Genomic DNA, 25,011 nt, shown 5'->3' with positions numbered 1-25,011 from the left:
CAGATATGACTCCAGGATGGTGTGTTACCTCCCAGACCAGGGTCAGGAATGTCATCAAATGGCTGCAGGGCATCCTAAAGGGGGAGGGTGATAAGCCAGAGGTTGTGTTACATGTTGGTACCAACAATATAGGCAGAATAAAGGATGAGATCTTGAATCAAGAATTCAGGGAGTTAGGCAGCAGATTAAAAAGCAGGACCTCAAAGGTTTTAATCTCTAGATTACTCCTGATGCCATGTGCCAACGAGTACAGAAATAGGATAATAGAGCAGATGAATGAGTGTCTCAAGAGTTGGTGCAGGAGGATTCCTGGATCACTGGAACCATTTCTGGGCAAGGTGGGATATGTACAAGGGAGAACGGTCTGCACCAGAATGGGACCAACATCGTTGTGGGTGGTATTCTCATGCTGTTGGGAGGAGTTTCAGCTAGTTTGGCTGGGGGGGGGGACACAGAGCATAGGCATAATAGGAAAAGAGCATACTATAGTAATGGAACCAAGACAGAGGGAGTTCAGCCATGGTGAGTTTCAAGAGAGTAAGTGCTGAAAACCCCAGGTACCTCAGCTCAGCAGTAAGGCGAGGAAGGGTGAGCACTACTTTAATGCTCGGAGCATTATAGGTAAGACTGATGAGTTAAAGGCGTGGATTGACATGTGGATGTGTGATATTATTGCTGTCGCAGCGACATGGTTGAGGGAGGAGAAGGACTGGCAACTCAACATTCCAGGGTATAGGATCTTCAGAGAAGGGCGTAAAAGAGGAGGTTGTGTAGCATTATTAATAAAGGAATCAGTTACTGCAGCAAGGAGGGATGATATCTTGAAGGGTCTTCAAATGAGGTTATGTGGGTAGAGTTTAGGAATAAAAAGGGGGCAGTCACATTGCAAGGAGTATTATAGGCCCCCAAACAGTCAGCGGGAAATAGAGGAGCAGATATATAGACAATTCACTGAGGTGTGTAAAAAATGTTGATTCAGTAATTATATTAGGGGATTTCAACTTCCCCAATGTTAATTGGGACAGGCATAGTGCAAAGGGTTTAGATTGGGCAGATTTCTTAAAATGTATTGAGTAGAGCTTTTCATATCAATATGTAAAATGTCCAACAAGGGACGGTACAATGCTGGATCTAATTCTGGAGTAAGAAGCCAGATAGGTGTTCGAGGTGCCAGCACAGGAGCATTTTGGTGATAGCGACCACAACACAGTACAACTGAAGTTTGTTAGGAAAAGGAAAAGGATGGTCTACAAAAAATGGTTTCAGATTGGGGGAAGGCAGATTTTCCTAAAATAAAGGAGGATCTCACCAAAGTAGACTCATAGAACATAGAACAGTACAGGACAGAACCGGCCCTTCGGCCCTCGATGTTGTGCCGAGCATTGTCTGAAACCAAGATCAAGCTATCCCACTCCGTCATTCTGGTGTGCTCCATGTGCCTATCCAATAACCGTTTGAAAGTTCCTTAAAAGTGTCCAACTCCACTATCACAGCAGGCAGTCCATTCCACGCCCTAACCACTCTGAGTAAAGAACCTACCTCGGACATCCCTCCTATATCTCCCACCCAGAATCTTATAGTTATGCCCCCTTGTAACAGCTACATCTACCCGAGGAAATAGTCTCTGAACGTCCACTCTATCTATCCCCCTCATCATCTTCTAAACCTCTATTAAGTCACCTCTCATCCTCCTCTGCTCCAAAGAGAAAAGCCCTAGCTCCCTCAACCTTTCCTCATAAGACGTATCCTGCAAACCAGGCAGCATCCTTTAAACCTCCTTTGCACCCTTTCCAATCCTTCCACATCCTTCCTATAACGAGGTGACCAGAACTGCACACAATACTCCAAATTTGGTCCGGAACAACTTCTGTTGGGAAAATCTATGGAAGAGCAGTGGGCGCATTCAAAAAGGAAATGGGGTGATTACAGGCCCAACACGTTCCCTTGAGGGTGAAATGTAGGAGCAAAAAGCCCAGAGAATCCTGAAGGTCTTGGAATATTCATGACTGGATAAGAAAGGAAAGAGGCTTTTAGAGGGTACAAAGGGAGCAAATCAGAGGAGGCATTAGTGGAGTATAAAAATTGCACGGGGAAACATAAAGCAATTAGGAAAGCAAAGAGGGGGCATGATAAAGCACCAGTGGGTAAGGTAAGGGAGAATACCAAGATATTCTATAAGTATATTAAGGGGGAAGAAAATAACCAGGGAAAGAAGAGGGCCAATAGGGACCAAGGGGGCAATCTGTGCATGGAGGTGGAGGACATTGGTAGAGTGCTTCACATCTGTCTTCACTTGGAAGAAGGAGGATATAGGTACAGAATTCGGGGAAATGGACTGTAAAATTCTTTAGTTCTCAATGACTGGCAGGACACTAGGCAGCTCAGAGAAAGAGAGGGATCTTGGGGTGCTTGACCATAGGTCCTTGAAAGCGGCAGAGCAGGTTATTAGGCTAGTTAAGAAGGTACACGGGACACTTGTCCTTATCAATTGTGGCATAGATTATAAGAGCAGGGCGGGTTATGTGGGAGCTGTACAAAACTTTGGTTAGGCTGCAGCTGAAGTACTGAGTGCAGGTCTGGTCACCTCACAATAGGAAGGATGTGACTGCACTGGAAAGAAGATTCACCAGGATATTGCCTGGGGTGGGGCATTTGAGCTATGAAGAGAGGCTGGATAGGCTCAGATTGTTTTCTTTTGAGCAGGGAAGGCTGCGGGGCGTGCCTGATTGATGTGTATCAGGTTTTAGAGGGTTAAGTGGTGATCTGTTCTATATCTTATGGGCAGCATGATAGCACACGTGGCTAGCACTGTGGCTTCACAGCGCCAGGGTCCCAGGTTCGATTCCCCGCTGGGACACTGTCTGTGTGGAGTCTGCACGTTCTCCCCGTGTCTGCGCGGGTTTCCTCCGGGTGCTCCGGTTTCCTCCCACAGTCCAAAGACGGGCAAGGTTAGGTGGATTGGCCAAGCTAAATTGCCCTTAGTGTCCAAAAGAAGTTGAGGGGTTAGCGGGATATGGGGATAGGGTGGAAGTGACGGTTTAAGTGGGTCAGTGCAGCCTCCTTCTCCACTGTATGTTCTATGTATCTTCAAGATATTAGCAGGAAAAGACAGGGTAGATAAAGATAAACTATTTCCACTGGTTGGAGATTCTAAAACTAGGGAGGATAGTCTAAAAATTAGGGCCGGACCTTTCAGGAGAGATGTTTAGGAAGATTTTGAACTCTCTCCCACAAACTGCAGTTGAAGCTAAAACGTTTGTTAATTTTAAATCTGAGATAGATTTTTGTTAAACAAAGATATTAAGGGATATAAAGGCCACAGATCAGCCAAGATCTTGTTGAATGGTGGGACAGGCTCAAGGGGCTGAATGGCCTGTTCATGTTCCTGTGTTCAGATGACAAGGGGAATGGACAAGGTGGATAGGAACCAGCTGTTCCCCTTAGTTGAAAAGTCAAAAACATGAGAGTATAATTTTAAGGTGAGGGCCAGGAGGTTTCAAGGGGATTTGAAGAAAACCATTTTCACCCAGAGGGTGGTGGGAGTCTGGAATGCACTGCCTGGGAGGGGTGCAAGAAACCTCACAACCTTTAAAAAGTACATGGATGGGCACTTGAAATGTCACAACACTCAAGACAATGGGCCAAGTTCTGGAAGTGGGATTAGTGTAGATTTTGTGTATTTTTGTTGGTGCAGATTCGATGGGCAGAAGAGCCTCTTCTGTACTCTATAACTCTTAACACCTCCGCATTAAAAACAGCCCCTTAAGATAGGGTCTAAATCTCAGCCATGCTGCCGAGGGAGGTGCTGAACTAAGATAATACAAATATGCATGCAAGAGCTGTTAAAATAATGTGACTATTTGCATATACAGAGATGTTATTTCTATTTATGAAGTTCCAAGTAACGTGATTCAACAATGAACCAAGAAATGAAATTACTTCAGGTCCATCTACTGTCCTACAGGAAGTTAGGGTGACGTGTAAAGAGATCTGAAACTTGGCCAGAAAATGCAACTATCTTCCAAATGTTGCATCAAAATATACATAGAAAATAGAAGCAGGAGGCGGCCATTTGGCCCTTTAAGTCATTATGATTATGACTGATCATCAAGTTCAATACCCTGATCCTGCCTCCCCCCCCCCCCCCCCCCCCCCCCCCAATATCTCTTGTATCCTTCAGCTCCAAGAGCCATATCTAATTCCTTCTTGAAATTACACAATGTTTTTGCCTCAACTATTTTCTGTGGTAGTGAATTCCACCGACACCACTCACTCGGTGTGAAGAAATTTCTCCTCACCTCAGTTCTAAAATGTTTACCCCTTATCCTCAAACTATGAACCCCAGTTCTGGACTCCTCCACCATCGGGACCATTTTTTTCGGAATCTACCCTGTCTAATCCTGTTAGAATTATATAAATTTCTACACAATCCCTTCTCAGCTGACCTTAGATAGCTGCACTCTACAAATTCAATCCTTTAAATATAATTTTAGCTGATGTTGTCACCAAATTCAAGCCGTCTCTGGATCGCATTAAAAAGCAGGCAACCAAAGCTAACAGTTGAAGATTTCCTCATGGATTAAATCCCACACACTGTCGTTGATGTGGCTGTAATGCTGTAATGGCTAATTTCAAAATAATTTGCTCTGAACAGCAAGATAATCACAATGTTGGGCCTAGGAAGACTATGCCTTTATATAAAAGCAATACGCTGCCAGTGTTGGAAACGTCAAACAAAAAATAAGGGGCTGGATTCTCCGCAGCCCCGCGCCGAAATCGCGTTCGGCGTAGGGACGGAAAATCCAATTTCACGCCGAAATCAAGCCCGAGACCGATCCGGCGATTGTCCGGGACTCGGGAATCAGCGTGATCGCGGAGTATGCTGCGCGGCTGGGGACCCATTGCCAGAGGCCAGCCCAGCGATCCTTCGTTCCTGATCGACTGAGTTCCCGACGGCGTGGAACTAGCCTGCTATTGCCAGTCGGGACGCTGGAGTGGCGGCTGCTGACTCAGTCCATGGCCGCTCTGATGGGGGGCGGGGGAGGGGCCTTACAAGCGGTCGGGGGTTAGATCCGCGCGGTCAGATGCTCGGGCGCGGTCAATTTTCATGTTAGCCTCTGCGGTCCAAGTCCACCATGGAGCTCGGCGAGGCCCCCGCCGTGCGCGTGCACGGACTCAAAACCGGAAGTGCGGGGGCCTGTAACCGCAGCTAAAGCTGAGTGAATTACTCCAGGTCCCTGCTCGCCCCCTGCAGGGCATTGAATTAGCTGTACTTTTTTCCAGGAATCTCGAGGGTCAAACCCCAGCGTTGTATCGTCGATGTGGGGACATAGCCCCATATTGGGAGAATCCAGCCCAAAAGTGCTGGAACTACTCAGCAGGTCAAACAACACCTGTGGAGAGAGAAACAGAGTGAATTGGCAAGGTTTGCCACCCATCCCACCGACGGGATTGTCCAGTCCCACCGATGGTGACGTCCTGCAGCGGGTTCCCGGGTGACCGGATGGGGGTGCTGTGCAAAACACCATCGACATGGCAGGATCAGAAGATCCCGCTAATGGCGAGCCACCACGACTGCCGGAAAACATGCCCTGGTAGGGGAGGAAAATCACACCCAATGTTTCAGGGCGTTCATGACTCTTCAGAATTCAAAAAGCTCAATCTCAATCCTTCTATCCTCTTTAATTACCACCATACCTCAAACCTCCCCACTATTGTAAATGTCCTAGAATATATTGAAACCATTGCAATTGTAAAGCCATCTCCAACATTCTCTATTTGTACCTATTTCTGTCATGGTTTTCAACACAGCCAATCACTTCACACTCCTCAATCATTTACCTCCATAACAATGCTCCTGCCTGGTTTCAATACTATTGCATCCAAAATAGCTGGCACTTATCCTATAAAGACTCCTTCTCCTACCCATGCATGGTCACCTCAGGATTGCTCAAGATACCATCCATGAGGAAGTTGAGAGATAAAGTATAACAATTGTAGTCATAGAGAATGTCATCAGTGACTTTGATTAGGCGATATCAGCCCTGCCATTGTGACGGAGTGGGCCTTTTGAGGAGGGAAGTGATAAGGGGAGGTCCTCAAAGCAGAAAATGTGACTGAGTGCGGTTTCAGGAAGGCATTCCCTGCTGGGCCACCAAAAAAAACAGAGTGCCGTAAGAGAGTGGGGTCATCCCTGCCACTATAAGCGCCGACAACGACCCCTCCATTCCCACTCAAAATGGACTCTTTTTTTTCTTTTGGTTAGATCGCACCCTAGGTCTGGCAAAATGAATGTATGTGATAGTCTATTGGCAAATATGTGGACAAAACGTCCCAATTATTATGTCCAGGAATCCTCTTCATTCAGATTTGCATTTGCTTGATAAGAATTCAATTTGAGCAAGATAGGGGCCGGAATTCTCCAGCCATTGGGATTCTCATTTCCCACTGGCAGCGCACCCTCACCTGTGGGTTTCCCTGTGGTTTCAATGGGAAATCCCATTGGCAAGTGATGGGAAGAGAGACTCCTGCTGCCAGCGAGCGGCACGCTGCCAGAAAAAACACGGGGCTGGGGTATCGGAGAATCCCACCCAGGATCTCAACTGAGCTTTACTGATTGGAGAGCTATGACTAGTGGTGTTCCACAAGGCTCAGTTCTGGGACCTTTGCTGTTCGCAGTATATATAAATGATTTGGAGGAAAATGTAACTGGTCTGATTAGTAAATTTGCGGACGACACAAAGGTTGGTGGAATTGCGGATAGCAATGAGGACTGTCAGAGGATACAACAGGATTTAGATCGTTTGGAGACTAGGGCGGAGAGATGGCAGATGGAGTTTCATCCAGACAAATGTGAGGTTATGCATTTTGGAAGGTCTAATGCAGGTAGGGAAAGGGGCAACACAGGTGGAGAAGGTAGTCAAGAAGGCATACCGCATGCTTGCTTTCATTAACCGGGGCATTGAGTATAAGAATTGGCAAGTCATGTTGCAGCTGTATAAAACCTTAGTTAGGCCACACTTGGAGTATAGTGTTCAATTCTGGTCGCCACACTACCAGAAGAATGTGGAGGCTTTAGAGAGGGTGCAGAAGAGATTTACCAGGATGTTGCCTGGTATGGAGGGCATTAGCTATGAGGAGCGGTTGAATAAACTCGGTTTGTTCTCACTGGAACGACAGAGGTTGAGGGGCGACCTGATAGAGGTCTACAAAATTATGAGGGGCATAAACAGTGGATAGTCAGAGGCTTTTTCCCAGGGTAGAGGGGTCAATTACTAGGGGACATCGGCTTAAGGTGCGAGGGACAAGGTTTAGAGGAGATGTGCGAGGCAAGTTTTTTGACACAAAATGTAGTGGGTGCCTGGAACTCGCTGACGGAGGAGGTGGTGGAAGCAGGGACGATAGTGACATTTAAGGAGCATCTTGAAAAATACATGAATAGGATGGGAATAGGAAATGCAGAAGATTTTAGTTTAGACAAGCAGCATGGTCGGCACGGGCTTGGAGGGCCGAAGGGCCTGTTCCTGTGCTGTAGTTTTCTTTGTTCTTTGTTTCCTTATAATTATTGAAAGGCAATGCTCATACAGCAGTTTGTGCCGTTAGACATTTATAGTTTATTAAATCAAAATGAAATAATATTCTTTTCTTTAAGTGAACAGCACTGGGGTTATTAATTGGTTAGTATCTTTAGTTGTCACCAATATGAGTTATATTGTGCTGACAAGCTCTGTCCTACTCTTGCATCATGTTGTAAATTACTGAGCTTCATAGTGGAATGATGGATTTCTAAAAGGTTTTTCCTGTTAATTATTGGCTCCCTTACAAACCTTGGACTGCAATGTAAAAAGCTGTGAATGTAGATTTTAGGAATGGAAAACAATCGTTTAACCCAACAACACTACTGTCATTTCCACTGACCTCAATCCCCACCCATGCACCCTTTCACCCATTGTAGCACTCTGTTATTCTTTTCTTCAGAAAGATGTCTAGCTGTTTCTCAAACTAATGTTTTCTTTCATCGCCCGCACTTCTGGGTGTTCTGCCGAAGCAGTTCCCCAAACAACCTCAGCGAGTGTCCATTTGCTTATTTTGATACCGTTGAACCGGATCCAGCCCCTCCCCGCTCCCCCCCACCCACACACCTCTTCCACGTGAATCAGAGCTACAAATTCTTCCTCCACTCTAGCATATGCTACTCACTGCACACAGTGCAGAGCCCTTTATACTGGGGAGGCTTGGAAATTTTGACTGTTTGCTGCTCATATCTTGTCCGTGGGTATAATCCTGGCATGATTGTAGCTCATTATCTCTACTGCTTCTCCCAGGCCACTCAAATGTTTCAGTCTATGCCGTCTCAACCAAATTGTGCACAAACACTGGAACAGCATCTCATTTTTCTCCATGGTGCATCGTGGTCCTCTCATTTGAACAACAACTTAGTAACTCCAAACTTTAGGTATCTCTCATTTTATCCTGCCAGTGTTCCTCACTCCAATACATTGTTCTACATACCTTTTACTTTAGCCCTTTTCCCAACCAGATTGAGATGACCGTTGTATATCACCCAGAGCTTTTCATCTTTTTGCTAGCGACATAAATATCTGCTCACAGACTATTATCTACCCCTTTGTAACGTTAGGTAGCCATTTGTACTCATGGACCTGTTAGCTGCTTTCTGCTCTTCTCTCTATATTTTGGTTAGTCATGTAAATTACCCCTAAATTTTAGTGTATTCAGTTCTCCATCCAAAACATCAATCCATTCTTTCTCTTCACAGATTCTGATAGATCTGTGTTTTCCATTGCTCTTTATTCATTTACACTACTTTCTTTGATGGCATTCCTTAGCAATGTTTATGCCTTAACCTCTCTGTGAAGTAGCTCTTCCTAAATTCTCTATTTACTCCTATTTTTGCAATTACGCGTCAGCTTTTCCTTTGTACACGTCCACACGAGGGGCTGGTTTAGCTCACTCGGCTAAATCGCTGGCTTTTAAAGCAGACCAAGCAGGCTAGCAGCACGGATCGATTCCCGTACCAGCCTCCCCGGACAGGCGCCGGAATGTGGTGACTAGGGGCTTTCACAGTAACTTCATTGAAGCCTACTCGTGACAATAAGCGATTTTCATTTTTCATTTCACTTGTGCTGTTCTGCCAATGATTTTGAAGCATTGGAGAAAATGCAGAAAAGATTTGCAAAGGCTGTTACCAGGATTGAAGTTGGGGGCTATATTCAAGGTAGTCTCAGCAGGCTGGGGCTCTCTCTTCTAGAAAATGGTGAGGAGAATCGGAGGGTATTTGTAAAATCATGAAGCGGTTTGATAGAATGGATGTTGAGAAACTGTTTCAATTCATGTCTGAACCTTCTTCACGCAGAGAGAGTGATTAGAATGTGGAACTTGCTACCACATTCAGTGGTTGACGTGAATAGCATAGGTGCTTTTGTGGGGCAGATATGTACAAGGGATAAAGGAATGTGCTGATAAGGTTAGATGGAGGAAGGTGAAGACAGTTCATGTGGAGTATAAATATGGCCAAACGGTCTGTTTCTGTGCTGTGAATACTGTACAATTCCAGATTGCAAATGGGCATCAATAAGTAGTATCCACAACCAGGTCACATAAAGAAATTAACAGGAATTTATTTACACACAGCGCAGTGAGAATATGGAGCTACACGTCAGATTGAATGGTTGAAGCAAATAGCATTGATGAATTTAAAGAGAAGCTTGTTGAAAATAGAGGAACACAGGAATAGTGCAAGGTGTGAAGATTTTAAAATAGTTAATGTGGGAGGATGTTCATGTGTAACCTAAACACTGCAGTATCTGGACCACTGGGGACGTCAGGTGGCGGTATGTAGGGGGAAGACGTGCACGAGGTGGCTTCCACGAGGTGACGGTCTTTTTTAGCCTTTTTTGCCCAGTTTCTGGGAGTATTTCTTTTCAAAAACCCACTTGTTTAAGAGAATAAGGTGCGTTCATCAGGGAAATGCCCAGGAAGACCATGGGGAAGAAGCCTAATAGCGATAATTCGTCGAAAGAATCGGAGGCTTCTCGGTGCTCGCCAGTGGAGAAAATGGCGGAGGCAGCTTCTGTGACTCCGGCAACTCCATTAACGGCCGAGATGCTTACCACCGTCTTGGCAGTGGAATTTGAGAAGCAAAGGCGGGTAGTGTCAGGGGGCCTCCGCCAGTCGATGGCTCCCACTCACTTGGCATTGGAGAAGACCAATGAGTTGGTAAAAGCACTTGGAGCTACGAGGCAAGACAGGGAGGTGGCTCTTTCGAGGCACTACAACCAGATTGCCTCTCTGGAAGCAGAGATATCACTGATGGCTGAGGCAAATAAAGTGCTGATGGCCAAATTGAAGGTCGTGGAGTATCATTCCAGGAGGCAAAATATCCGTGTTGTGGGTTGCCAAAGGGGATGGAAGGCCCAACCACCGCACAGTATTTTGCGACGATATTTGGGAAGATGGTGGGGGAAGGTGGACTCATGTTCCCTCCTGATCTTGATCATGCCCAACGAACACTCCAACGGAAGCCAGGTCCTAACAAACCACTGCAAACAGTTATAGTGAAATTTCATAAATTTTAGGAAAAAGATGGGCAAAATTATGATTACAAATGGGAAGGCCACGCCATCAGGTTTTACCAGGATGTGGGAGGGGAGCTGGCAAAGAAGCGGAAGGTGTTCAACAAGTCCAAAGCCGCCCTGTATAAAAGTGAAGTCCGATTTGAGGTGTTGTAGCCAATGCAGTTAAGAATGACTTTTGAGGGGAAAGACTATTTTTTTGATGCTGCAGATGAGGCAAATTCTTTTGTTAAAAAGCATGGGCTGGGTGAGGGTTGATTGTGGCTTTTTAGGTTTATTGGATGTTGGGCATGTGCATGTGAATATGGGAAGTTGTTGGGGTTCCTATGTTCTTGTTTGCATTTCCATGTTCTTGTGTGAGTTGAATGTTTGTTGGATTTGGGTCGGGGGGTTTATTCTGTTTGCCATAACTGTTGTGAAAATATATTGCTCCCTGTTGGAGTATTATGTTTTAAGGGGTTCTTTATACTTTGGCTCCTTTTTCTGATGGCATTTTTCTTCACTCTGGACAAGAGCCGCCCTGCTAGCCGAAGAGGTAACTAAGGGCAGCGGAGCAGTGGGGGTGACTGCAGCCAGTTATATTAGTTTTGCTTTAGATCATGAGCTTCGTGTTTTGCTTCGTTTGGAGTTAATTTTATTTGAAATAGGTCTTTGGGTTTGTGTGGTGAATGTAATTCACACTGTAATATATATTATACCATGTCACTGTAAGCTCGACATATGAGCAGTTGCGTTGCCCTACCACTAGGGGGAGTTGTACTGGGAATGTACAGGAGTTTGTACTTGGGCTCCACCCTTGGCTCCACCCATGGCTCCTCCCCTAGGCTGATGTATAAAGGATGATGCCGAAGAGCCAGCCACCAGTTCATCTGGAGTTCATTGTGTTACAGGCTGGCTCTGTTGTAAATTGATTAAAACCACTGTTCACATCCTAAAGCACGTGTCTCGTGAATTGATGGTCACATCAGTTTGTCTTCCTGTTTTTTGTATGCACATTGGGTGTGGTATTATTCAAGGGTGGGGAAGAAGGGGGGGGGGGGGGTGAGGGCAGGGGTAGTTTGCTGATGGTGACTTCAAATTTTTCTTTGTTTAGTCTTGTTAGTGGGTTTGGTGGCCATCTTGGGTGGCTCTGGTTGCTGTACTTTCTATGTCGCCGTTGGACACTCCCTCTTGGTGTAAATGGCTGACTCCAGATCGAGGAGGGTAGGAGTTTCGTCACCTGGAACGTCAGGAGGTGGAATGGCCAAGTGAAAAAGTTGAGGGTATTTGCTCACCTTAAAAGCAAAAATGCTGAGGTGGTGCTCCTGCAGGAGACTCATTTGTGGGTCAGAGACTAGACAAGTTTGTTGAAGGCATGGATGAAACACGTTTTTCGTTTGGGCTTTGACGGTAGGGCCCAGCAATCTTACTCAATAAAAGGTTCAATTTTCTGCCGCTAAGTTCTTGTCGGACCCCAATGGTAGACATGTTATTGTTTGTGGGTCTTTGGCGAGCACCTCGCCTGGTTAATGTATACTCTTTCAAACAGGGACAATACGGGTCTTATTAACAGGGTGCTAGCCTCCACCACTGACTGGGATTGATATCAGTTAATTTTGGAGGGGGATTTAAACTGTATGCTGGATCCCAATATGGATCTTTCCATGTCCAAATCTCTGACTCCATCAAGGGTGGCAAAGGTGTTATTGGTTTTCCTGGAGCAGATAGGGGGCTAGATCCCTGGTGTTTTATACACCCAGGTGATAAAGATTTTTCTTTTTTCTGCCATGTCGACCAGGTATAGTCAAGCATTCACTTTTTTTGTGGTAGATAGGTCTCTCCTCTCTTCTGTAGAGAGGCCGTGGTACTCGGTGATTGTAATTTCAGATCTTGCCCTATATTATGTGGAGTCTGGTCCATCCCAATGTCCGCCATGAAGATTGGATACGGCATTGTTAGCAGATAAAAGATTTTGCAATCGCATGTCCACCGCCATTGAGGAATATATTAAATTTAATTAAATTGAGTTTATCTCGCATTCTACGCTGTGGGAACCCCTTAAGGTGGTTATTAGTGGGGGGGAGATAATTTCCTACAAAGCCCACATGGACAGGACTGTGAAGGTGGAGCAGCAGAGGCCGGTGGACTCTATCTTTGAGGTGGACCATCAGTACTCACTTGCCCCAACCCCAGAGTTGCTGGCGAGCAGGAAGAAGTTACAGACACAACGAGTAAGGCGGTGAGCCAGCTACGATGTTCGAGGGGGGTGTATTATGAACACGGGGAGAAGGCCAGTCACCTTTTAGCTCATCAGCTGAGGCGGCAGAAGGCTTCCCGGGCGTTTGTGCAGATAAGGGACTCGAGCGGCAGTCTGGTTTCCACCCAGATGAGGCTTTCAAAATATTTTATTGGAATCTTTATAGACCGGAGCCCCCTGGGGAGGGGGGGGGGGGGGGGGGGGGGGGGGGTAGAGGCGGGTTGAGATGGAATCCTCGTTGGGCCCAGAGAAAATTAAGAAATGCATTGGATTGATGCAGCCGGGTAAAGCCCCTGATCCTGATGTCTTCCCCATTGAGTTTTATAAAAGGTTTGCTGAACAATTGATCACTCTAATTTTAGATATGTTTAATGACTCCTTGTGATTCATTACCTGTTTTACTTGCGCAGGCCCCTATATTTTCTGGTCTTGTCCCAAGTTGGTGAGCTTCTGGGTCTCTTTCCTGATGTTGATTTGGGGTCATGTCCGTTGGTGGCCATGGGGTTTTCAGACTTGCCAGTTCTACGGACAGAGGTGAAGGCGGATGTCCTCGTCTTTGCCCCATTAATAGCCCGGAGACGAGTTCTGCATGGGTGCAGATCTCCTACTCCGCCCAATGCCTTGGCTTGGTTGGGTGGCCTCATGCTATTCTTGCATTGGGAGAAGGTCAAGTACACCATTAGGGGGGTCAGTAAATGGGTTCTAACCATTCATTTCCTTTTTCAAAAAGTTAGTCACCATCAGTTGTTAAGGGGTTCGGTTTAATAGGGAATCAGGCGTTATGGGGATAAGGCAGGAGAATGGGGATGAGAAAAATATCAGCTATGATTGAATGGCAGAGCAGACTCGATGGGCTGAGTGGCCTAATTCTGCTCTTATGTCTTATGGTCTTATGTTGGGCGAGTTACATTAGTATGGGTTCTTGATTGTTTATTGTGTTCTTGTATTAACTGTTTCATATTATTGTTTTTATTATGAAAAATCTTTAATAAAAGTATATATATTTTTAATTAACTGAACCACTATATGTTCTGCTTCTATGGGATTGATTCTGTTATTTCGTACTTTCCATTCATTATGAAAATTTCAGTGTTCTCAGGAAAATAAACCAATACCAAGAGATAAATATTTCTAATATGGAATATATCACTGCCCTATGGACATGTCTTGTCTATGCAATGTACCGTAGATTGTGATCATTCCTGTCAAATCAGATTACATTCAATCAAACTGGAATTGAGTATAATTTAGGCACTGCATTTTTCCAACACACACATACATGTGCCAGCGACACAGTGATGCAACACAGTCTATACCACCCTAAAACATTTATTGGTAACAATGCGTCCCTACCGAGAACTCACCTGCCTTTGATGGGTAGCTCGCTCCTTCAGCAAGTACTTGGGTTGTGGCATGAATTCTTGGTGGTGGGACATCTGACTGCTCTTGTATAAAAGGAAACAGTGGAACTGGTAACTATTCTATCCAAAATGATGGGCCTAATTATAGGCCAGAATTAGTAAGTATATATTGCTAGAGGAACAGTGCAGAAAATGCAAGTGTTAGTTGATTTAGTCATTTTTCTTTATTATCTGATTAAAACAAATGTAGAACATTAGCTACAAATGTCAATCAGCCAGCAACCACATGTCAAATGAGACTTCCTCGCAAGTCAAACATCACTGAGCCCAAAGAACGTCAGTGGAAATAAAGTTTAACTGGAGATAACCTGATTGCATTCAAATAAAGGCAACAATATAAAATATATGATAGGATCTTATAGAGACGAACAAGCTGATATTAAAGAGAATGTGAAAAAAAACATAGTTATATTTGCAACGAAGCCCTTTACTAGATTAAAACAAAAACAAAAGGTCAAATATTTCTTTGTGAAAGCTACAGCAAAACAGGTAACAGAGCGTGTTAAAGTGTATGATTTCCTGCTGATAGTGACTCGCCTTGTTCAGAGCGTGGTTGTGACAAGTTCTACCCTCACCACAAACTGAGGTTACAAGACCCTGTTTTGTCTAACCATGTATCATTCGTACATCTCCGGTTCTTTCCAACAGCTTTGATCTCATAAAAATAGCAATGTGCCAGTTTCCATGAGCAGGCCACCCACCTTACCTGCCGAGATCCACATAATTTACCCTCTGTCGCACTCCACGCAATCCAAATCTAACAAATGAACCTGATCGCAGTGAATTGGTCCTGGACAACCCTTGTCACTTGAGACAGTATAAAATATTCACGTCTGGGGACCATTTTATAATGGATTAAACCAGTGTTCAGATACATCTACAAATAAGCTGATTCACAGAAGGATTAGCAGATTCAAACTAATATACACAATAAGTAATTTACAACACATGCAACTGGATTGGCAATTTAAAATAAACTGCATTCCTTCAGCAAACCCTTGAAACGGCGCACAACCAAAAATGTGCAGGTTAGGTGGATTGGCTTTGCTAAATTGTCCCATCGCATCCAGAAGGTGAGATGGGGTTACTGGGTTACGGGAATAGGGGGTACTGGCCTAAGTAGGGTGCTCTTTCCAAGGGCCGGCGCAGAATCGATGGGCCGAATGATCTCCTTCTCCAGTGTAAATTCTATGATTCTTCTGGCAATAAACATTAAGCTGCTGCTCAGAATCCATGGTCCCCCATGACAAAGGTAGATGGACAGTGACAGAATTATTTAATGCTAATATCTTAAAGATTTAAGTATCTTTTTCTCTTCAAAGTCCAAGCAGATAAAGAGTTTTATTATATTGAGCTCAAAACTAACAATGCCTTGTGAAAACAAGGCCACTCCAAAACCTTAATTCACAATAGAGATCTAATTATTCAGTAGGCTTGAAAACAATATTCTGAAATATTCTTGATATTAATATTGCTGACAACCCAGAAGCCCATGTATCTGCACAAATTAAAATATATAAAGTTACAGTTTGGTGCATGTTAACTGTATTTAATTGTATGCAGGTGGTAGTCATCAACTAGGGAGTCACTTGTGCTCCTACTAATAGGACTAGACTGAAACTGTGTTTGTTGTGTTTGGAGATGCATGCTTGTAATATATATCTCTGTAAATAAATACTTAGAAAGGTGATCCCTGTTACAAGTTTGTCTGTGGCAACATTGACTGAACTCAGAACCAGGCTGCCAAAAGCACAGTTGACTTAGCACATCTATGTTCAGGTAGACCTATGCTCTCTAATCTCATTTCCCTGCCACTCACTCAGACGCTCTCTACAAATTCATCTGATTCCTTAGAAATTGTTACACGTTCTTCTGTAGTAGCCACTTGTGCCAAAAAATGTGCGTGTTCTAATAAACCCCAATGTTGAGAAAGAAATCTGAACAGTTTTATCCTTCACTGCTTGGCTTTCTGAATTACTGGGTAACAACGCACTCATTTTCACATCCGGCTTGGATCAATGTTCGACACAACACAGCATTCAGTGCAAAATAGTGTTGAAGGATATTTGCATTGCAGCTGGCCAGCTAGCTTTGAACTCCAGAGACACATGTTGTCAAAGTACAAAGGAAATTTAATCCAGACCTCCCAGGGACTCAATATAGGCCAATACCAGTTTTTTAAGATGGAGCAATGACAATCCTTTAAAATTTCAGTCAAAGCTAAGACCTATTTCGCCACAGTGATATCATTCACAATACATTCCCCCTTCCATCTAAACTGATGGGACCTACACCAAACCTATACTCAGAACACAGAACATGCTCCATTGGAGCAGGACTGTATAGAATCAGAGAATCAAAAAAAAAATCCTACAGTGCAGAAAGAGGCCATTCAGCCCATCGACTCTTACAGACCCTCTGAAAGAGCACCTTACCGAGGCTCACTCTTAGCCAATATGCCTAACCTGCCCATCTTTGGACACTAAGGGGAAATTTAGCATGGCCAATCCACCTAAACTCATACATCTTTGGACTGTGGGAGGAAACCGGAGCACCCAGAGGAAACCCACCCAAACACGGGAAGAACGTGCAAACACCACACAGTCACAAAGCCAGAATTGAACCCGGGTTGCTGCCACTGTGAGGCAACAGTGCAAACCTCTGTCAATCTTGTCAACTAACTCATCATCCCATTTTACAATCAGTTCCTTTAAAATTTAACCAAATGTGTAACATTGTTGCACAGTGAGGCTTTAATTGCTGAAGTTTTTATTATCTGATCTTCAGATACAAAAGATAATCAATTGTTTTATGAAAGTGCGAGGGTCAATTAGAAAGAATTTGATGTGTGTGTAGCGCCTGTTATAACTCTCACTTCAGGGGCGGAATTCTCCGACCCCCCGCAGGGTCGGGGCATCGCCCGGGCCAGCGTAAATCCCGCCCCAGCCGTGGCCAGAATTCTCCGCCACCCGGGAATCGGCAGGTGCGGGAATCACGCCCTGCCGCCGGCGTGCCCCCCGCGGCGATTCTACGGCCCGCGATGGGCCAAAGTCCCGCCACTGACAGGCCAATCCCGCCGACGTGGTTTAAACCACCTCTGTGCCGGCGGGATTGGTGGCGCAAGCGGGCCCCCGGGGTCCTGGGGGGGTCGCGGGGCGATCGGACCCGGGGGGTGCCCCCACGGTGGCCTGGCCCGCGATCGGGGCCCACCAATCGGCGGGCGGGCCAGTGCCGTGGGGGCACTCTTTTTCTTCCACCGCCGCCACGGCCTCCACCATGGCGGAGGCGGAAGAGACCCCCCCTACCGCGCATGTGCCGGTGGTGACATCAGCGGCCGCTGATGCTCCGGCGCATGCGTGGACTCACGCCGACCGATGAAGACATTTCAGCCAGCCCTGACACCGGCCGGCGTAGCGCCAAAGGCCGTTGGCATGAGTCGGCGGAGCGAGAGCCACTCTGGTACGGGCCTAGCCCCTAAAAGTGCGGAGAATTCCGCACCTTTGTGGAGGCCCGCCGCCGGAGAGGCGCCACTCCGCTATGCCGGGACCCCCCGCCCCGCCGGGTAGGGGAGAATTTCGCCCGAGGTGTACTTTCCAAAGAATGCAGCTGCAGCACAAAAAAAAGCTCCTAGATTTTATCAGGTGAATCCCATAATTCTACAGTGGGCAATGTATCATTTACTGATCAGAAATGTCGCAAGTTCTCTGTGTGGTAGGTTAGTTAATCCCCGATAAGCTTGGGGTTGGGAGACTAGAATTGATCCCTATGTTATCAAACAAAGGATTCATCAAGCTTTCTCACCTTCATCACTACACAGTGATCCTTGCTCTAAGTATTTATGTGTGAACATTGACTCAGCTCAGAACCAGGCTGACAAATATCCAGAGAACAAGGGCGGGATTCTCCGACCCCCCACTGGGTCGGAGAATCCCTGGGGGGCGGCGTGAATCTCGCCCCGCCGCCCCATCGCCGGCTACCGAGTTCCGTGGCGCCGGTTTTGGGGCGGGGCCGAGGATCTCACTGCGCCAGTCAGGTGCCATTGGCAGCGCCCGCCCCCCCCCCCCCCCCCCCCGGCAATTCTCCGGATCCCGATAGGCCGAGCGGACGTCGTTTCCTGGCCAGTGTCGCTGGCATGAAATGGACATGGTCCATCATGGCAGGACCTGGCTTGTAGGCCGGCTAGGTAAGTCCTCAGGGGGGCGCGGGGGGATCCGGCCCCGGTGGGGGGGGGGGGGGGGGGCTACAGTGGCCTGGCCACCAAAAGGTGAATTGGGGCTTGGGGGGAGGATTCTGGGGTCGCATCGAGGGGGTAAAGAAATTGGAAAATGGCGACCGATCACTTCCTGCATTGGCGAGCAGGGTTCCACAGTGCCTTGCCAAGGCCTGAAAAAAATGCTTACATCCTTGTTTCAGCCTGTTCCCTGCAAGTTCCCCTTGCGTTCCAGCCTATTATTGGCCCCTTGACAAAGTCTTTGTATGAACATCTATTTGAACCACTCCCGTACCATCCTCCCCGGACAGGCGCCGGAATGTGGCGACTGGGGGCTTTTCACAGTAACTTCATTGAAGCCTACTCGTGACAATAAGCGATTATAAAAAAAAAAGCAATCCTCCTTCAACATTCCTTTCTGTTCTGTGCCATTACCACCCTCCCCTAGTTACTCTGTTAAAACCAGATCTCAGGACGAGGGCTATCACAGGCACAATCCAGCATCAGTGATAGGTGTTCAGGACCGCTGTACCTTTAAAACAAAATGCAGTGCCCTCACAAGCGATAAGGGGCCGTTTTGAAATCATGAATCCAGAGATGTCTGTCCTTGCAGCATGATCATACAGAAATTGTAATCTTTTGGACTCTGATATATTGTTAGGACAGAATACTATTTTGATTAATATTCTACCCTGACAATATATTCCCCAAGTAAAGTATAAATTATCAAGTGCAGTGAACATGTAAATTAAACTTTTCCTTTGGCTCAAACCCATTTTGTTGTATTCCATGAATTTATTAACAGTCTGCACTGTCACATGCGGCCTAGTATTGTGGATAAGAATGCTCAAGCAAGATTAGGAAGAAAAATCGCTAATTACAGTAAAGGATGGCTCTTTGCTGATAAGTAACTCATTATGAGATTTTAACAAAGACGGGGAATATCGAATATTTAAGCTTAAGAGCAAAATCTAGGAGAACAGGACAAATATATTCTAAATCTTAATCAGTTGGAAATCATTTTTCATTGACCTACATTCTATCCTTCTCTTGAAGTGATGTGCAGCTAATTGTTACATAGAAAACGTTTTTAACCATGTGTGAGGTCATTAAACTCCGTTCTACATTTTTAAAAAGTATAATAGTATATTTTTGATTTTTACTTGAGAACTCAGACACAAAGGTCAGTTGCGAGCAATGTTTCGAATAGTTATTAAATTTGCAAAACATGTTTGTTTGTTAGGCAAGGGATGGACAAATTTGGCCAAGGCTTTTCAAAGCAATTTTTTTAAAAAACAGAATGATTAATTACTTCTGAAGCTACTAACCGCACTTTGGAATATTCTTGCAGCAATGTCCTCTTGTGGTGGGTTTTCTGTGCACTGATGGGATTATGGGCTCTGATGAAGGTCTGTAAGTAGTGTGCTGGGTATTGAAGTCAGCAGGGAAAGAATGGCGCTGGCCGCTGGATGTAGAGGAAGAGCCCACAAAGATTTGCTGATCTCTGTGCCGAGAATTTGAATCTGATGCCTCAAGTCAAAGGGGTTGCCAGGCATCCAGCAACAGTGATTTCACCAAGAATCTCATTGATATAATCTCACGGGGCAGCAATTTAGGAAGTAGAAACCAGTGCAGGGCTTCACTTTTAATTAATTTATTTATTTTACAGATAGTGAACTAAATGATTGGGATCTGCACATGGATAGGAGCAAAAAATCATAAACGTGGCGGGGGTGGAGAGAGGGTTGCCTTCCTGCCCGCCTCTGGCTTAGTCCCAATAATATGAGGTACAGTGGGTGAGTTGCCCACAATGTGCCTGTCCTCAGACCTATTAAGACTCTGAAATGGCCAATTATTTTTTTTTACATAATATGGAAATTTGACATTCAACAAATATAAAATTATTTATTCAGGGCCATTAAGAATGTTTAACATCAATTGTGAACTTAGTGTACAGTTGAAAACCCAGTCAACAAGGTGTAACTTTTAAAGTCGTTTTATTAAGTGAAACTAAAAGCAGAAGAGTGGATGTGCTCATGGGTTTATTGGTTTCCAAATGATTGTAAATATCTAGACAGTCCCAGAGGACCATAAGCTGCTCTCCCCTTTGAGAGCTGAACGGTGGTGATTTAACCTGAGGGTCAGACAAGACGGGGCCTTCATGCATAACCTCAGCCAGTATGGGAATTGAACCCGCGCTGTGGTCGTTGCTCCGCATCACAAACCAGTTGTCCAGCCGGCTGAGCTAATCATCTGGGGTGCCGGGGGGAGGTGGGTTGGGGGGGGTGCGGGCGGGCTAGAGGAAGAGGGGTGGTGGGGAGGGGGGACCTCAAAAACTCACCAGCTGGAGAAAAGTACACTAATTGTCAGAAACCTTCTGGTGTTATAGAGTGATAACAATTTCTGGATTTCCATGTTTGACCAGGTTTCTCCGGGGTCGTACACTACGGTGGTCCCGTCATTGAGTCAACTCTCAAAATTTGGAATCAGCTGAGGCGGCACTTTAGTGTACAACAGGGGTGGGCAAACTTTTCCGTGCAAGGGCCACATTCAGAAATTCACAATTTTAAAGGGCCGCATAGTATATTAAGTAAAATAATTACTTCACCCGGTTATGATTCTGGGAGCCTCATATAGGACATAGAACAGTACAGCACAGAACAGGCCCTTCGGCCCTCGATGTTGTGCCGAGCAATGATCACCCTACTCAAGTCAACGTATCCACCCTATACCAGTAAGTAACCCAACAGCCCCCCCCCCATTAACCTTAAAAAAAAATGTTTTTTAAAATATTTTTTTTTTTAATTATTTTTTTTTAATGACTTGGTGGGCCGCATAAAGACCTTTGGCGGGCCGCATGCAGCCCGCGGGCCGTAGTTTGCCCACCCCTGGTGTACAATGTATGTCAGTACTGGCCCCAGTACGTGGGAAGCATAAGTTTATTTCATGAGCGATGGACACGATGTACGGGAGCAGGTGCAGGGAGAGGATAGAGCAGGTAAGGGACCTTTTTGTTGAGGGGAGGGTCACGGGGCTAGTACAGTTGCAGGAGAAATTTGAATTGCCAAGGGGGAGTGAATTTAGATATTTTCAGTTTCGGGGCTTTGCACGGACGAATGTCATCGTCGCCTCAGCTGCCAAAGCACACGCTGATGGATGAGTTGTTAACACCGGATGAGCTGGGTGGGGTGGATTGGGGATATTTACGGGTTGTTGGTTGAAACGGAGAAGGTGCCAGTGGAGGGGATAAAGCAGAAGTGGAAGGAGGAATTGGGGATTGTGCTTGGGGTGGGTAGGGCCTGGAGTGAAATAATGCACCGGATCAATTTGACCTCGTCCTGTGCTAGGATGAGCCTTGTGGAGTTTAAGGTGGTGTCTGGGGCACAAATGACTCAGGCGCGTATGAGTGTGTTTTTCCCGGAGGTGGAGGATGTATGTGAAAGATGTGGGAGGGGGCTGGCAAATCACACTCATATGTTCCGAGGGTGCATGAGGTTGTGGGGTACCTGGCCAGTCGTATTCAAGACCTTGTCAGAAAAAGTGGGAGGTGAGGATATCGCCTTGCCCTGTGGTGACGATATTTGGGGTTTCAGTTTTGCTGGAACTGCTGGGTTTGCTGGGTTTGCCGGGGGGGGGGGGGGGGGGTGTCGTGGCCTTCGCCTCTTTGATTTCCCGGCAGCGATTCTTATTGAGTTGGAGGTAAGCAGCGCCACCGAGGGTCTCGGCACGGTTGAGGGATTTATATGATTTCTCAAGTCTGGAGAAAATTAAGTTTGTGCTTGGGGGGTTGGGGGAGGTGTTTTATGCATGGTGGAGGCTTTTTCTGTCCGTTTGACGATTTGTTTGTTGCCAGTGGGTGTGTCGTGGGGGTGGGGAGGGTGGTAGTTTAGGGGAGAAAAGGGAGAAAATTGATAAACGTTTGCATTATGTTTATATTGGGTTTTATTTGTGTATATTTTTGACTGTGTCGGAATAAATATATATTTTTTTTAAATCCAGAGAACGTTGGGATTGTTTTGTATGAACAAAAGGAAAGCTTAAGTTAAATTGAACTCCAATGGGGACCACAGTGAATCACAAGATGGCGTCCAGGGGAAGAGGGAAACTGGGTGGTAGTTGACCTGTGCCACTCACAGATGGTCCCCACAACGTTCATTATAGGCCAGGATTTTAAAATGTCAGGAGGCAGTGTATCTCGTCATTCTCTCAGTCCGTGGCACATCAACCAAAAGAGAATGGGGGGAGTAAAATTAACAAGAAATTTAAAAAGCATGCATTTTTGAAATGTTTTTCAGTCCAACAAACGTGCTCCTCCCTCAGACACTGAACAATCTACACTTGGGCTGTACAGCCTGAGAGATAATTCCACAAAATGTCTCCCTGGCTATCAAAGGTAATACTGCAAAAATAAAATCAGGCTATCCAACCATTCTCACATCTTCACCATTCAACGCTGGCCCCAGCAGCATAGAGACATTCATGTTTCAAGGAGTATATTATTCTCTTAGTCTGTGCTTACCCTTTAACCTTCAATCATATCCTACCCATCCACTACTGCACGGAGAGAGAAAATAACTTCTAACATCTCTCATCTCACTTGAGGCATTTTATTTTTATCCTTCTTCCCCTGGTTTTGAATTCACGGTGGAGGTTAAATGACGTGCTTACATCTCCATGCCTCACAGCACTTAAAAAATAATCTGGATCACATCGTTCATCATTCCTCTTTTCTCTCATGAAAACAGGGTTCAGTTCTGTAGGGATCTTTGGTAAATTAGAGCCAGAAACCACAGTTATATTCTGGAATGATCCCTGCCATCGAGGAGTTGGAGCTCAGGGAGCGGGAGGGTTAAAATGCAATTACAAAATAGGATAAAAATAGAGGCAATTATATTAGCACATAACTAGCTTACCGCCTTCCATTCCAACATCAAAGGTTTTGGTCCAGTTTCCATTAGTCGTGACAACATGACAGGAATACGTTCCCACATCGTTTGTTGTCGCATTTTGTATGGTCAGGTTTTGATAGGGCAAGGAGTCAGATTGGAGCCTCCTCCTGTAGTCATAGCTGATGAACGATTGCGAAAGTGTGAAGTTGACTATCATGTTTATTTCTTCTTCCGCCACTCGCTGCCATGTCAGCTGTATAACTTTGCCCCCATTCAGATACCCGCAGGATAAGGTCAAATTGTTCCTCGGTATGAGTAGCACGTGGGTGTCTGCCGCCTGACCTCTGGAAAATTTCTCTTTAAAAGTATCTAAAGAAAGCACAACATACTTTCAGTGACAGTGGTCAGAGATAAGTAGGCTTGAAGTGACCACGGGTGTTTTAAATTCACACATTCCAGGCTATGGTTAATAGTCCTTTGTATCATAGGCTTGAAATATATTTTGTCGATATTATTCTCGTCAGACACACTGTTTAAAAGGTAGGCCATAAGTGGACGAAAGCACGGAGATACCATTCACTTCCCCATTTTAAAGTCATACATTCTCTGTTTATTTGCACATGATATGCTGAATTTATATTATTTGTACATAAATGATAAAAATGTTCAGCAATTTGGCAGCAGAAAAGTAGAGCTAGTTGGAGTGTCAAGATCTTTGCAGTACAGGTCAAGGAGCTGGGGAACTGAAGCACAGAGGTGTCACCACTGTAATTACACTGTAACAAGTTTACATGGGCAATTCTCATTACCAATGTAGAGATAGAAAGCACCCTTAGACATAAGGGGCGGGATTCTCCCGCAATCGGCGGGATGGATCGACGCTGGCACCAAGAACGGCGCAAACCACTCGGAAGTTGTGGAATCCTCCACACATCCGGGGGCTAGACCGCGCCGGAGGGGTTGGAGTCCTACGCATGCGCAGAACCGCTGGCGTGTTCTTACGCATGCGCAGGGGGTTTCTTCTCCGTGCCGGTCATGGCGGAGCCCTACAGAGGCTGCCGTGTAGGAAGGAGTGCCCCTATGGCCATGGCACAGACCTGCCCGCAGATCGGTGGGCCCCGATGGCGGCCCAGGCCACCATGCCCCCCCCCCTTCCGGGGCCGCCCCCCCCCCCTTCCGGGGCCGCCACCCCCCCTTCCGGGGCCAGACCCCCCCCCCCCCTCCCCGAGGACTCCAGTAGACAGCCTACCAGCCAGGTCCCACTGCGTGGGACCATGTCCATTTCATGCCAGTGGGACTGGCCGAAAACGGGCAGCCGCTCGGCCTATCGGGGCCCGGAGATTTGCTGGGGGGGGGGGGGGGGGGGGGGGGGGCACTGCCAACAGCCCCCAACCGGCGCAGAGTGATCCCCGCCCGAAAACCAGCACCGGAGAATTCAGCAGCTGGCATCGGAAAGGCAGGGTGGGATTCACGCCGCCCGCCCCCCCGACGATTCTCTAACCCGGCGGGGGGTCGGAGAATCCTGCCCAAGAGTGCTTTAAGATATAGATAGATTAATTAATGCATGCTTCACTAGTTGATTATTATTTAAAATGACTTATTTTCAGCCATGCACTCACAACTCTTAACATGCTCACAACAACTATTTTAGTTTGTTTAAAAC

General features: G+C 46.0%; 1 protein-coding gene across 4 annotated transcripts in view; it reads right to left on the bottom strand.

Moving 5' to 3' along the window:
- Window positions 1–25,011, bottom strand: part of cd226 (CD226 molecule) — a 108,878-nt gene that overhangs the window by 8,519 nt on the left and 75,348 nt on the right. For 3 of the 4 annotated variants that reach the window (XM_038810078.1, XM_038810077.1, XM_038810075.1), the window contains exons 3-4: window positions 23,373–23,717; window positions 14,193–14,273 (exon numbers count right to left, since the gene is read on the bottom strand). In XM_038810078.1, coding sequence (XP_038666006.1) covers window positions 14,193–14,273; window positions 23,373–23,717 — 426 coding nt within the window. The remainder of the gene's footprint in view (window positions 1–14,192; window positions 14,274–23,372; window positions 23,718–25,011) is intronic. The other variant, XM_038810076.1, reaches the window with a different exon arrangement.

This window comes from Scyliorhinus canicula, chromosome 10, assembly GCF_902713615.1.
Source record: "Scyliorhinus canicula chromosome 10, sScyCan1.1, whole genome shotgun sequence".
Classification (NCBI taxonomy): domain Eukaryota; kingdom Metazoa; phylum Chordata; class Chondrichthyes; order Carcharhiniformes; family Scyliorhinidae; genus Scyliorhinus; species Scyliorhinus canicula.
Note: the sequence above shows the minus strand (reverse complement) of the source record. Positions and strands in the feature narration are given on the sequence as shown.